This window comes from Neophocaena asiaeorientalis, unplaced genomic scaffold (assembly GCF_003031525.2).
Source record: "Neophocaena asiaeorientalis asiaeorientalis breed wild unplaced genomic scaffold, Neophocaena_asiaeorientalis_V1.1 scaffold150, whole genome shotgun sequence".
Lineage (NCBI taxonomy): Eukaryota > Metazoa > Chordata > Mammalia > Artiodactyla > Phocoenidae > Neophocaena > Neophocaena asiaeorientalis.
This window is the reverse complement of record NW_020176571.1, coordinates 16,815,503-16,830,793: the sequence shown is the minus strand read 5'-3', so window position 1 is coordinate 16,830,793 and position 15,291 is coordinate 16,815,503. Positions and strand designations below refer to the sequence as shown.

Here is a 15,291-nt window from a genome sequence, read left to right as displayed (position 1 = left end):
ATTTAATATTAGCACAACAATTCACTTTTCTTCTAGTTGTATATGGATCCAGGTTTGATCACGTTTTAAGCTGGGAAGAACACAAAAATGCTAAGAACATTCTAATTATATCCTATGAAGAAATGAAGAAAGTAAGTCCTTTCTACCATTTCAGCGATGAAAATTTAAGTAGAATTAAGTTAAAACAGGAAATCAATCAATGAATTCCATTTTCAGATATACATGTATATATGTATGTATTTATTTGCTTTTTGCTCAGGATCCTTCTAAAACCATAAAGAAAATAACTGCTTTCCTTGGTTTAAGCATGAGTGATGGTGAAATTAATCAGATTGCTTGGAAAACATCATTCACTGAAATGAAAAATAATACAGCCAAAGAAAACTGTGATCCAAATCATACCATCTGTGCCCTCACATCTAATAGGAACCTGGTACTTAGGAAAGGTAAGTCAGAGATGTGATGCTTTGTCTGGGCTTACATCTGGAAGTAATTGCATCTCACCATTTTTAATCTCTCATTTCACCTTTGTACACCCCGTACCTTGCACAGTGGATTGCACATGGCATCCCTCAGTGAATGTTTATTAAGTTTATTAAGTGAAATTTTTGAACTACATTCTTTCCAGACGTTGACATTCCCAGGCCCAGTTAGGAACCAATTGAAAGATAGACACAGGTGTCAAACAGATAGAAATGATAAAGCTATGTGAAGAATGTGCCTCAGGTCTGTAGCCTAGTGTGATTGCTAATAACTAACCCTGAATTTTACAAACATACTCATTTAGTCACAGCCGCTCAAATGCAGTCCTGACCCCCGCTGGGGCCGGACACTTAGAGCATGGCAATAGAGTGGTACATGACTCATGTTTTCTCCAGGAGAGAGAAGAGAGCTGATGCGTGTGACCAGTGCATTTTCCTAACCGCACCAATCAAATAACTCACCCTGCAGGAGTAAGGAAGGGGTGGAGAGAGAAGCTGGGATTGTTATCTAAGGATGTTCCTCTGCATGGAAACACAGAGAGAAGAAAATAAATCTTCTCCACTGATTCCTGACATTTTAGAAGCAGGTTGGGTACATCTGGATATAGAATTGTTTTGAAATCCATGTGAATTTTAATACACATCTGGGGAGAAAATGTTTTAACATTTTTCAGATTTTTCATAACTTACAAAGACAAAATTCTTTGTACTTACGTACTCAGGTTTTTTACTAAAAACACACATTTATTTCCGTTCTTTGCCTCAACCGAATATAATTACTCCCAAAGCAAATACTGGCCAACTCATGTAAATCAGATATTATCTTAACTTTGCAAATTACTTTTGTCCTTTTTTGTGGTTCATTTTTTATTTCCTGATAGTTGGAAACCCAGGGCTAAGAGAGAGGAGAGAATTCAATTTACCAAATGTTTATTAATAAACTATTTTCTAAAAACTAAGTTTCAAAAATTTAATAAAATACAGACCCGTCATTCAGAAGATCATAATCTAGATGATAATACAACATCATAACAACTATACTAATAGTATGAGCAAATGTGAATAGCAACATGAATAAGGGAGAGAAAATATTTGCCTAGCAAAGTAGGTGAGGAGATCAGATCTGGGACTGGAAGCCTGAGCAGGATTTTACTAGGAAAATGACAAGGAAGAAATATGTTACAGCAAGAGCTAACAGCAAGAAGAAAATCTCAGAACCACCGTGGAATTAGGAGGTATTTTCTAGAAGGAGCAGGTAGTCTCACGTGCTAAAGTAGTATATGATATGTGAAGCAGAATGAGAGAGATAAAAACTGTGGACAGAGAGCAAAGGCTTTGTTGGACATCATGAGGTCTGTTTGCTGTTTTAAGAAGGTACCTGACAATGGTCAGACCTGTGTGCTAGAAAATCATAGAGTCAGAGGGGAAAATTGATTAGAAGAGGGTGAAAACAGAGGCAAAAAAGTGCAGTTAAAATGTTGCTGTAATATTACAAGTAAAGAAGCATTGAGGGTCATAATTTGGGCACGGGCAGCAAGCCACTGTTGGGTGCAGCTCGGCTGAGAGGTCAGTTTAGGAGGCATCAGCAGAATGTGGAATTAGGTAAAATTGTTCAGGGTGAGTGGGAAGGGCTAGTGAAGAAATGGATAGAAGGGAGAGCCCTAGGGACCCTGACATCAACAGCCCAAGACAAGCCAAGAAAAGAAATCAGCCAGAATTAAGAAGAAAACTAGGGTCAAACATGACCATTTATTTACCATTTGTGAATTCTGGGAATGCAGTTTCTATAGTATTGGGGATGGAAGCCACATTCAGGAGGGGCTTAAAAGAGATAAGAGGCTAAGGAGAGGAGTAGAAATGAAGGACCACTCTTAAGAAGGGTGAGAATGGAGGACAGTATTGAGACGGTGTGGGAGCTAGAGAAAGGCAGGGTGAAGAGAAAGGTTAGAAGGGGTGGGGGAGGGATGATAAAGGGAAGACAGAATGTGGAAAAGGATGCATGAAGAAAAGAAATGAGCAAAGAGGAGAGAAATAGGAAGATATTGGGAGGGACCATGGTAAAGAGGATGCTGAGAAATGAGGAAGTTCTAATCCTTAGTGGAGTCCCATACTTCTGTTGACGTCTTTTACCACCTCCCTTTGAGATATGATTAGCAATACTCAGTTTTCATACAGCTTATTCTACAAACTTGAGAAATTTCACTCTAATGAGAAGAGTTTATCTCTGACCTGCCGACTGGTAACCCTAGCAAATAGCACCAGGTGAAATCATGTCAACATAATTGTAGCTAGCAACCTTAATTCTAATGCATTTAAATTCTACCTAAAAGTGATTTCCTTATATTAGATCTGACAAAACACAGGTTAACAGTGGAAGTAGCCTCTCTGATACTAGTTCCCATGAGTGCCAGTTGGTAAATTAGGACTGTAGGAGGCATTATACACAAGGAGGGTCAATAGAGACCACTTACTTCATTCCTTCCATGGGCTGGATGGAGTGGGAGTGGGGAATCCATCCTCTGAAAATAATCATTTCAAATAAACGACTGAAGTTGGTGATTCAGACTCCTTGGCACACGGAGCTATTCCTCACTTTTCAGAGGAGAATTTGTGCCTGCAGTTGTCCTTACTTTAAAGTCATAAATGGAGCTGATATTCTAGAAAGTGACTATGGTGGTCATGGAGATAAGGTGACAAGGGAGGATACAGAGTAGTCCACGTAAGTGTCAGAAGTCCAAGGGCCCATACAAACTAAAATTTATGGGGAATATTACAGGAGTATGGAAAGATGTATGGACAGGATGCATGTTGCAATACTGCTTATAACAGTGAAAACCTCAGATGCACTTAAATGGCTACTAATCAGAAATTTAAACATACTAAGTTACACCCATACAGGGGTTTACTGTGGAGTCACGAAAACTATAGATGAAGAATAGCTAGGATTTACTGAGTGCTTACGCTGTGCCAGGCACATTACTTGATTTGTCTAAAACTTGGCAACAGACTTTTGAGGATGCTATTTTTGTGGTTTTACTGAGACTCCAAGCACCTGAATAACTTGTCTAATATCACACAGCTAGTAGCTGGTACAGTCAAGATTTGAATCCAAACAATCTTACTCTACTTAGTGTACTTTTCACTGTAGGTGTATAAATAGTAATATGGAAAGATGATCAAAGTATAAAAAGTGAAAAAAGTAGGTTATAATTGTGTGACTTTTAAATGCAGTTTATATGCTTATATATGTTTACAAAGAAGAACATCTAGAAGAATGCATGCTAACCAGTTTATTAGCCATGTGAGCTGGGTACATTTCCTTGATTTTTATCTTCTTTTGCGTCTATGTATGTATTTTCTGTAACCTACATATATAAATACTCTTATTTTTTAAATATTTTTTTCTTAAAAAAAGTAAAAGAAAGAGTGAAAGAATAAATCAGAAACCAAGCAAACAAAAGTCAGGTCAAATGGAAGAAGATAACAGTGGTTCAGGCGAATTGATATAAGAGGCTGGAAGGGAGAACTAAGAAGGATGGGAAAATATTAAGTAAATTAATAACATTAACATTGCCCTTCTAAGGGCCAGGCATTTTGACCTCATGAAATTGACCTTGTGCCCCAGTTGGTGTGTTTTAGAAGCGATGCCATTTCCTGATTCTGGGATCTTCCCTCTGATACTATTTTCTTTCCTTTTTCTTCTCCCCCAAGTGGAAGAATTCCACTTTACTTCTTCTTTTTATTTATTTATTAACATTTTATTGGAGGATAATTGCTTTACAATGGTGTGTAGGCTTCTGCTTTATAACAGAGTGAATCAGCTATATATATACATATATCCCCATGTCTCCTCCCTGTTGCGTCGCCCTCCCTCCCACCCTCCCTATCCCACCCCTCTAGGTGGTCACAAAGCACCGAGCTGATCTCCCTATGCTATGCGGCTGCTTCCCACTAGCTCTCCGTTTTACACTTGGTAGTGTATATATGTCCATGCCACTCTCTCACTTTGTCCCAGCTTACCCTTCCCTAATTGGCAGATGGTTAGACTAACATGTGCTAATATTGTTTCTTCATGCTTGGCGTCAGATGTCAGCTCTTTTATCCTCCACAACTGTGTAGGTTGGAGGAGAGTTAAAAAGCATTGAAGTAGAAAGCAGGAAATTTACTCTTTGCCCTAATTTTAGAAATTATATCCCTTAAAATTAGCTGAAAACAGGAATGCTGGGTGGGAATGATAAATGAGAGAAATATATTTATTTCAGTCGAATTTTGCACACGTGAAAATTTTGTTAACTAGGACCTTAAAGATCCTAGGGTTGGTTTTTATTGTGGGGAACAAAAATCTTTTGCTAGTAACACTGGCATCTTAAGGTGATAGAAGTCAAAGATTGTTTTCTTGGGGTTGAACTAGCAGCCAAAACATTCTTTACTTAGGGGCTTGGGATGTGGCTGTTGGCAACGCATTTCATGGTGGGGTCTTTAATTCAATGGTAAAATTTAAGCTAAAACAAGCCAAAAACTATAGGTTTCTTTATTTTCACTAAACAGACAATTGAAATACACGGTACAAAAATAAGTGGTAAGATTATTGTAAAATGAAATGGACAGAATAAATATTCAATTTAATGTTCCACCTATGAGATTTTCACAATAAAATCACAGTTTACTTTGTAAAAAAAAAAAAAAACAACTCCCCGTGTCCCCAAGTCCATTCTCTAGTAGGTCTGCATCTTCATTCCCATCCTGCCCCTAGGTTCTTCATGACCATTTTTGTTTTTTTAAGATTCCATATATATGTGTTAGCATATGGTATTAGTTTTTCTCTTTCTGACTTACTTCACTCTGTATGACAGACACTAGGTCCATCCACCTCACTACAGATAACTCAGTTTCATTTCTTTTTATGGCTGAGTAATATCCATTGTATATATGTGCCACATCTTCTTTATCCACTCATCTGTCGATGGACATTTAGGTTGCTTCCATGTCCTGGCTATTGTAAATAGAGCTGCAACGAACATTTTGGTACATGACTCTTTTTGAATTGTGGTTTTCTCAGGGTATATGCCCAGAAGTGGGGTTGCTGGGTCGTACGGTAGTTCTATTTTTAGTTTTTTAAGGAACCTCCATACTGTTCTCCATAGTGGCTGTATCAATTTACATTCCCACCAACAGTGCAAGAGGGTTCCCTTTCTCCACACCCTCTCCAGCATTTACTGTTTGTGGATTTTTTGATGATGGCCATTCTGACTGGTGTGAGGTGATACCTCATTGTAGTTTTGATTTGCATTTCTCTAACGATTAATGATGTTGGGCATTCATTCATGTGTTTGTTGGCAATCTGTATATCTTCTTTGGGGAAATGTCTGTTTAGGTCTTCTGCCCATTTTGGGATTGGGTTGTTTGTTTTTTGATATTGAGCTGCTTGTAAATTCTGGAGATTAATCCTTTGTCAGTTGCTTCATTTGCAAATATTTTCTCCCATTCTGAGGGAGGTCTTTGCATCTTGTTTATGGTTTCCTTTGCTGTGCAAAAGCTTTTAAGTTTCATTAGGTCCCATTTGTTTATTTTTGTTTTTATTGCCATTCTATAGGTCATGGGTCAAAAAGGATCTTGCTGTGACTTATGTCATAGAGTGTTCTGCCTATGTTTTCCTCTAAGAGTTTGATAGTGTCTGGCCTTACATTTAGGTCTTTAATCCATTTTGAGTTTATTTTTGTGTGTGGTAATTTAGAGTGTTCTAATTTCATTCTTTTACATGTAGATGTCCAGTTTTCCCAGCACCACTTACTGAAGAGGCTGTCTTTTCTTCATTGTATATTCTTGCCTCCTTTATAAAAAATAAGGTGACCCCATGTGCATGGGCTTATCTCTGGGCTTTCTATCCTGTTCCATTGATCTATATATCTGTTTTTGTGCCAGTACCATACTGTCTTGATTACTGTCGCTTTGTAGTATAGTCTGAAGTCAGGGAGCCTGATTCCTCCAGTTCCGTTTTTCTTTCTCAAGATTGCTTTGGCTATTCGGGGTCTTCTGTGTTCCATACAAATTGTGAAATTTTTTATTCTAGTTCTGTGAAAAATGCCAGTGGTAGTTTGATAGGGATTGCATGGAAACTGTAGATTGCTTTGGGTAGTATAGTCATTTTCGCAATGTTGATTCTTCCAATCCAAGAACAAGGTATATCTCTCCATCTGTTTGTATCATCTTTAATTTCTTTCATCACTGTCTTAGAGTTTTCTGCATACGTGTGTTTTGTCTCCTTAGGTAGGTTTATGCCTATGTATTTTATTCTTTTTGTTGCAATGGTAAATGGGAGTGTTTCCTTAATTTCTCTTTCAGATTTTTCATCATTAGTGTATAGGAATGCTAGAGATTTCTGTGCATTAGTTTTGTATCCTACTTTACCAAATTCTTTGATTAGCCCTAGTAGTTTCCTGGTAGCATCTTTAGGATTCGCTATGTATAGTATCATGTCATCTGCAAACAGCGACAGCTTTACTTCCTCTTTTCTGATTTGGATTCCTTTTATTTCTTTTTCTTCTTTGATTGCTGCGGCTAAAACTTCCAAAACAATGTTGAATATTAGTGGTGAGAGTGGGCAACCTTGTCTTGTTCCTGATCTTAGTCGAAATGGTTTCAGTTTTTCACCATTGAGGATGATGTTGGCTGTGGGTTTGTTATGTATGGCCTTTATTATGTTGAGGTAAGTTCCCTCTATGCCTACTTTTGGAGGGTTTTTATCATAAATGGGTGTTGAAATTTGTCGAAAGCTTTCTCTGCATCTATTGAGATGATCATATGGTTTTCATTTTTCAATTTCTTAATATGGTGTATCACATTGATTGATTTGTGTATATTGAAGAATCCTTGCTTTCCTGGGATAAACCCCACTTGATCATGATGTATGATCCTTTTAATGTGCTGTTGGATTCTGTTTGCTAGTATTTCGTTGAGGAATTTTGCATCTATGTTCATCAGTGATATTGGCCTGTAGTTTTCTTTCTTTGTTACATCTTTGTCTGGTTTTGGTATCAGGGTGATGGTGGCCTTGTAAAATGAGTTTGGGAGTATTCCTCCCTGTGCCATATTTTGGAAGAGTTTGAGAAGGATAGGTGTTAGTTCTTCCCTAAATGTTTGATAGAATTCACCTGTGAAGCCATCTGGTCCTGGGCTTTCGTGTGTTGGAAGGGTTTTTTTTGTTTTGTTTTGGTTTTTTTTTTGCGTACACGGGCCTCTCACTGTTGTGGGCTCTCCCGTTGTGGAGCACAGCCTCCGGACGCGCAGGCTCAGCAGCCATGGCTCACGGGCCTAGCCGCTCCGCGGTCCGCGGCATGTGGAATCTTCCCGGACCAGGGCACAAACCTGTGTCCCCTGCATCGGCAGGGGGACTCTCAAACACCGCACCACCAGTGAAGCCCTTTTGGAAGGCTTTTAATCACAGTTTCAATTTCAGTGCTTGTGATTGGTCTGTTTATATTTTCTATTTCTTCCTGGTTCAGTCTCAGAAGGTTGTGCTTTTCTAAGAATTTGTCTAGTTCTTCCAGGTTGTCCATTGTAATGGCATATAGTTTCTTGTAGTAATCTCTCACGATCCTTTGTATTTCTGCAGTGCCAGTTGTTAGTTCTCCTTTTTCATCTCTAATTCTATTGAGTCTTCTCCGTTCCTTTGTTGATAAGTCTGGCTAATGGTTTATCAATTTTGTTTATCTTCTCAGAATGCCAGATTTTAGTTTTATTGATCTTTGCTATTGTTTCCTTCATTTCTTTTTCATTTATTTCTGATCTGATCTTTATTATTTCTTTCCTTCTGCTAACTTTGGGGGTTTTTTGTTCTTCTTTCTCTAATTGCTTTAGGTGTAAGGTTAGTTTGTTTATTTGAGATGATTCTTGTTTCTTGAGGTAGGATTTTATTGCTATAAACTTTCCTCTTAGAACTGCTTTTGCTCCATCCCATAGATTTTGGGTCATTGTATTTTCATTGTCATTTGTTTCTAGGTATTTTTTGATTTCCTCTTTGATCTCTTCAGTGATCTCTTGGTTAATAAGTTGTGTAGTGTTTAACTTCCATGTGTTGTATTTTTTACAGATTTTTTCCTGTAATTGATATCTAGTCTCATAGCATTATGGTAAGAAAAGATACTTGATATGATTTCAATTTTCTCAACTTTACCAAGGCTTGATTTGTGACCCAAGATATGATCTATCCTGGAGAATGTTCCATGAGCACTTGAGAAGAAAGTGAATTTTGTTGTTTTTGGATGGAATGTCTTATAAATGTCAATTTAGTCCATCTTGTTTAATGTATCACTTAAAGCTAGTGTTTCCTTATTTATTTTCATTTTGGGTGATCTGTCCATTGGTGAAAGTGGGGTGTTAAAGTCCCCTACTATGATTGTGTTACTGTCGATTTCCCCTTTTATGGCTGTTAGCATTTGCCTTATATATTGAGGTGCTCCTATGTTGGGTGCATAAATATTTACAATCGTTATATCTTCTTCTTGGATTGATCCTTGATCATTATGTAGTGTCCTTCTTTGTCTCTTGTAATAGTCTTTATTTTAAAGTCTATTTTGTCTGATATGAGAACTGATACTACGGCTTTCTTTTGATTTCCATTTGCATAGAATATCTTTTCCATCCCCTCACTTTCAGTCTATATGTGTCCCTGGGTCTGAAGTGGGTCTCTTGTAGACAGCATATATATGGGTCTTGTTTTTGTATCTATTCAGCCAGTCTGTGTCTTCTGCTTGGAGTATTTAATCTATTTACATTTAAGGTAGTTATTGATATGTATGTTCCTAGTACCATTTTCTTAATTGTTTTGGGTTTGTTATTGTATGTCTTTTCCTTCTCTTGTGTTTTCTGCCTAGGGGCGTTCCTTTAGCATTTGTTGTAAAGCTGGTTTGGTGGTGCTGAATTCTCTTAGCTTTTGCTTGCCTATAGAGGTTTTAATTTCTCCATCAAATCTGAATGAGATCCTTGCTGGATAGAGAATCTTGGTTGTAGGTTTTTCCCTTTCATCACTTTAAATATGTCCTGCCACTCGCTTGTAGCTTGCAGAGTTTCTGCTGAAAGATCAGCTGTTAACCTTATGGGGATTCCCTTTTATGTTATTTGTTGTCTTTCCCTTGCTGCTTTTAATATTTTTTCTTTGTATTTACTTTTTGATAGTTTGATTATTATGTGTCTTGGCGTGTTTCTCTTTGGATTTATCCTGTATGGAAATCTCTGCGCTTCCTGGACTTGACTAACTATTTCATTTCCCATATTAGGGGAATTTTCAGCTATAATCTCTTCAAAATTTTTCTCAGTCTCTTTCTTTTTCTCTTCTTCTTCTGGGACCCCTATAATTCGAATGTTGGTGTATTTAGTGTTGTCCCAGAGGTCTCTGAGACTGTCCTCAATTCTTTTTGTTCTTTTTTCTTTATTCTGCTCTGCAGTAGTTATTTCCAGTATTTTATCATCCAGGTCACTTATCCATTCTTCTGCCTCAGTTATTCTGCTATTGATTCCTTCTAGAGATTTTAAAATTTCATTTATTGTGTTGTTCATCATTGTTTGTTTGCTCGTTAGTTCTTCTAGGTCATTCTTAAAGATTTCTTGTATTTTCTCCATTCTATTTCCAAGATTTTGGATCATCTTTGCTATCATTTTTCTGAATTATTTTTCAGGTAGACTGCCTATTTCCTCTTCATTTGTTAGGTCTGGTGGGTTTTTACCTTGCTCCTTCATCTGCTGTGTATTTCTCTGTCTTCTCATTTTGCTTAACTTACTGTGTTTGGGGTCTCCTTTTTGCAGGCTGCAGGTTCGTAGTTCCCGTTGTCTTGGTGTCTGCCCCCAGTGGCTAAGGTTGGTTCAGTGGGTTGTGTAGGCTTCCTGGTGGAGTGGACTAGTGCCTGTTTTCTGGTGGTTGAGGCTGGATCTTCTCTTTCTGGTGGGCAGGTCCACATCCAATGGTGTTTTTTGGGGTGTCTGTGACCTTATTATGATTTTAGGTGTCCTCTCTGCTAATGGGTGGGGTTGTGTTCCTGTCTTGCCAGTTGTTTGGCATAGGGTTTCCAGCCCTGTAGCTTGCTGGTCATTGGGTGGAGCTGGGTCTTTTCATTGAGATGGAGATCTCTGGGAGATTTTTGCCATTTGATATTACGTGGATCTGGGAGGTCTCTGGTGGACCAATATCCTGAACTCGGTTCTCCCACCTCAGAGGCACAGGCCTGACACGCGGCCGGAGGACCAAGACCCTGTCATCCACATGGCTCAGAATAAAAGGGAGAAAAAAGGAAAGAACGAAAGAAAAAATAAAATAAAATAATTATTAAAAAAATTTAAGTTAATAAAAAGAAAGAAAGAAGAGAGCAACCAAATCAAAAAAGAAATCCACCAATGATAACAAGCACTAAAAACTATACTAAAAACAAAAAACAAAAAAATGGACAGACTGAACCCTAGGACAAATGGTAAAAGCAAAGCTATACAGACAAAATCATGCACAGAAGCATACACATACACACTCACAAAAAGAGAAAAAGGAAAAAAATATATATCATTGCTCCCAAAGTTCACTGCCTCAATTTGGGATGAATTAGTTGTCTATTCAGGTGTTCCACAGATGCAGCATACATCAAGTTGATTGTGGAGATTAATTTACATTATCAAATTTGCTTTAATAGAAATGAGAAAATACAGGTCTTTGGATGCTCTCAGTTATTTGGATTATGCCTTCATTTTGTGAAAGTTTCATAGTCTACCAGCATCTGTGCAAAGGATACCTGAGGGAGGTACGGGCAGGCACGGAGGGAGAGAGCATCCTTGTGATAAGCAGCCTGGTTAGGGAGAGAGGGTATATTTCTAAGTAATTGATACAAAGGAAATTTTAATTAAAATAAATGTGACTGAACGGTAGTGATGCGTGTTGCTGAGAGGATGGCGGACGCCGGCTTGCGCCGCGTGGTTCCCAGCAACCTGTATCCCCTCGTGCTTGGCTTTCTGTGCGATAACCAGCTCTCGGACGTGGCCAACAAGTTCGCCAAGGCAACAGGCGCTGATGGTTTCCAGTGATTTGGAATTACAAACCACGTTGCCGCAAACATCCTCCTGTGTAGATGTTTGTTTCATGGACCCAGCAGGATGCCAGCGCCTCTTCCCTCTTGGACATCTATAGTTTCTGGCTCAAGTCCACCAAGGCCCCAAAGCGGAAGTTACAGGCAAATGGACCAGTGACTAAGAAGGCTAAGAAGAAGACTTCATCCAGTGACAGCAGTGAGGACAGCAGTGAGGAGGAAAAAGCCCAAGGGCCTCCCGCTAAGAAAGCTGCTGTACCTGCCAAGCAGGCCAGTCTGCTTCAGCATCCTGGAAAGGCTGCAGTCAAGGCATCAGAGAGCAGCAGCAGCAGTGAAGAATCCAGTGATGATGAGGAGGACAAAAAGAAAAAGCCTGTCCAGAAGGGAGTTAAGCCCCAAGCCAAGTCAGTCAAAGCTCCTCCTAAGAAGGCCAAGAGCTCTGATTCTGATTCTGACTTAAGCTCAGAGGATGAGGTGCCAAAGAACCAGAAGCCAAAGACAACACCCGTGGCAGCTAAAGCTCAGGCTAAAGCCCTAGCCAAACCAGGTATACCAGCTCGTCCCGCACCTAAAGTAGTCAATGGCAAAGCAGCTGGTAGTAACAGCAGCAGCAGCAGTGATGATGACTCAGGAGGGGAAGGCAGCAGCCGTATCTAAGAAGACTGTACCTAAAACGCAAGCTGTGGCCAAGGCCCCAGTGAAAGCAGCTGCCACTCCTGCCCAAAAGAGTTCCAGCAGTGAGGACTCCTCCAGTGAGGAGGAGGAGGAGGAAGAGCAGAAGAAAAAACCAGGTCCCTGTAGTTCAGTTCCCCCGCCCTCTGTTCCCCCACCCAAGAAGTCCCTGGTAATTCAGGCTCCCAAGAAAGCTGCAGAGAAGCAGCGGCCTGTGGAGAGCAGTGAGGACAGCAGCGACGAGCCTGATTCAGGTTCTGAGGAAGAAAAGAGACCCCCAGCTAAGGCAGTCATCTCCAAAGCAACTACTAAACCAGCTCCAGCAAAGAAGGCAGCAGAGAGCTCTTCAGACAGCTCAGACTCCAACAGTTCTGAGGATGAAGCTCCTGCTAAGCCAGCCAGTACCACCAAGAATTCCTCAGGTGAGCCAGCTGCCACTCCCAAGCAGTCTGCGGTTAAGCCAGCTGCCGCTCCCAAGCAGTCTGCGGTTAAGCCAGCTGCCACTCCCAAGCAGCCTGCAGCCACTGGCCAGAAAGGCTGATAGCACCTCCAGCGAGGAGGAGAGCAGTTCTAGTGAGGAGGAGAAGACGAAGAAGACTGTAGCCACCCCTAAGTCCAAGGAGATGGCCAAAGCAACTCCATCTTTGCCTGCCAAGCAGGCCTCTCAGGGTGGTGGGGACAGCAGCTCTGATTCAGACAGCTCCAGCAGCGAGGAAGACGAGGACGAGAAGACGCCTAAACCCCCAGCCAAAAAGAAGCCACAGAAGGCAGGGGGAACTGTAGCCCCTTCCAAACCAGCCTCTGTGAAGAAAGCAAAGGCCGAGAGCAGCAGCACTTCTTCCTCTGAGGACTCCAGTGAGCAGGAGGAAGAGGAGAAGCCCAAGGCTAAGGGCACTCCAAGACCACAAACTGCCAAGGCCAATGGCACCTGTGCACTGACTGCCCAGAATGGAAAAGCAGACAAGGACAGCAACGAGGAGGAGGGGGGCAAGAAAAAGGCAGCAGTGGCAGTTGCTAAGCCAGGTTTAGGAAAGAAGTGGAAGCAGAGTGAGGCTGCTGAGGAGGCAGAGACTCCTCCAGCCAAGAAGATAAAGCCCCAGACACCAACACGTTTCCTAAAAGGAAGAAAGGAGAACGAAGGGGATCCTCCCCATTCCGAAGGATCAGGGAGGAGGAGATTGAGGTGGATGCTCGAGTGGCAGACAATTCCTTTGACGCCAAGCGGGGTGCAACCAGAGACTGGGGGGAGAGAGCCAATCAAGTTCTCAAGTTCACCAAAGGCAAATCCTTCCGGCACGAGAAAACCAAGAAGAAGCGGGGCAGTTACCGGGGAGGCTCCATCTCTGTCCAAGTCAATTCTGTTAAGTTTGACAGCGAGCGACCGTGGACCATCTGTAGCACAGCAGGGGTGATGGTCTGAGACCACTCACTTTCCCCAGTCGACCTGGGAACCCTCAGCTCTATCGGGGGAGGGTGTCGGTGAGGAGAGCAGTTTAGATTAGGTCTGAAGGCTTTGCGTCGTAACATCCTCTAAGTTCCTTTTCTGTTTGTGGTTTTGTACAGATTCGTTTTTGAGTGTTGGGTAGCGAGGACAAGGTAAGGGGAGTGTTCTTTTTTAAGAAAAATTGTTTTAGTTGTCATTCTCCCTGTTTTGTGGAAGTTCTCATACTGAGAAATTTGTATATTTTACATTAGATCATTTCTTAATGATTTTTGTTGTGGTTTTCAGAGGTGGGTTCACAGATTAAAATCTCAGCTATCTTCCAAGATGTGGTAAAGGTCACATGTCTGAATTTTTATAATTGGAGCATTCTGTCTATGGGAGTGCTTGTGTCCACATTTCATCCTTCCTACCCCTCAGGGCCCTGGTGAGGGGCGGCTAAGAATGGTTAATGTATGTATCTGTTAAGCATGAACTACCTACCTCATTCGTGGGGTCTAGGACTGAAGTTTTCAGCCAGCATGGACTTACCTACTTTGGGGGATAAAATGCACTGTTTTGTTTCAGGCAAAATTCTGGTGGGGTGTGAATGCCGTGGGGTCAGTCTGAATATTTCGTTTGCTATACTTTTATTATTACATAATGTTTGCAATATGTGTTTTTTAAATAAATAAATAAATAAATAAATAAATGTGACCAACTAAATCCCGCCAGGTAGTGGACAGCTGAGTTGGAAAATGACAGAGAAGCTTATTCAGTCCTGACAGAAATATTGAAAAGTCTTCAGGTAAATATACAAATTAATAATGTTAGTATTACATTTGATCCAAAAGGTAGTTCTAGCCAGTCCAATAAATATCTCATTTCAGTCTTCTTTTGCTCGCATAGTAAAGGTCAACAATATCCTGTTTTGTGAGAGTTCAGCTTCTGATTTATAACTAAGATTATAAGGCTTCTGTGGCCAGGGGTGAAGTAACATTTCTGCCCTGAGGGTCATAAAACCTAAGTAGGAATTCCTTGAGGCCACTGTAGAGTGCAAACAAAACTAAGGCCCAAGGGGGATGAGGCTGCAGTGACAGGACTCGTCACAGTACTCTTTCTATGATGCCAATTAAACAAAAGGGCCCTGGGTCGCAGGAAGGACAGCTAATAAGTGCCCTGGCCAGGGCTGGTTTCATACCTAGACTATTGAGGACAGTCATCTGCTCGTTCAAGTAAGGCCCTGCTTTCAGTCAGGGCTGTTGGCTCTTAAAGTCTGACCCAGGCCTGGGTCTCTGCTATGAAATGAGAGATCTGAAATTCAAAGAAAGAGAACTTGGGCAGTGATATTTATTTTTGTAAAATGAGGAGATTGGGACTTCCCTGGTGGCGCAGTTGTTGAGAGTCTGCCTGCCGATGCAGGGGACATGGGTTCGTGCCCCGGTCCTAAAAAAAAAAAAAAAAAAAAAAAAAAAAATGAGATTGTACAAAAAGACCCCTGAGGGCCTATCCAGCTCAGCACCTTTCCCATGCCCTGAATTGCCTCCCTCAGGGACTCTCCTCCCCGAGAAGCGAGAAGGATGAAGAATGTAGGTACCACGTGCAGGTAGAGGGTGGAAGGAAGAGGACAGCGACGTGTTGTCATTTCCCCAGC

At 40.9% G+C, this 15,291-nt stretch overlaps 1 protein-coding gene across 1 annotated transcript; it reads left to right on the top strand.

The window, feature by feature from the left end:
• The first annotated feature begins 11,408 nt into the window (after window positions 1-11,408).
• Window positions 11,409-13,637, top strand: LOC112391722 (nucleolar and coiled-body phosphoprotein 1-like). Its single transcript, XM_024733154.1, is given in 5 exon segments — window positions 11,409-11,527; window positions 11,602-12,174; window positions 12,176-12,734; window positions 12,736-13,321; window positions 13,324-13,637. Coding segments are annotated over 5 exon segments (2,151 nt in total).
• The last annotated feature ends 1,654 nt before the right edge of the window (window positions 13,638-15,291 follow it).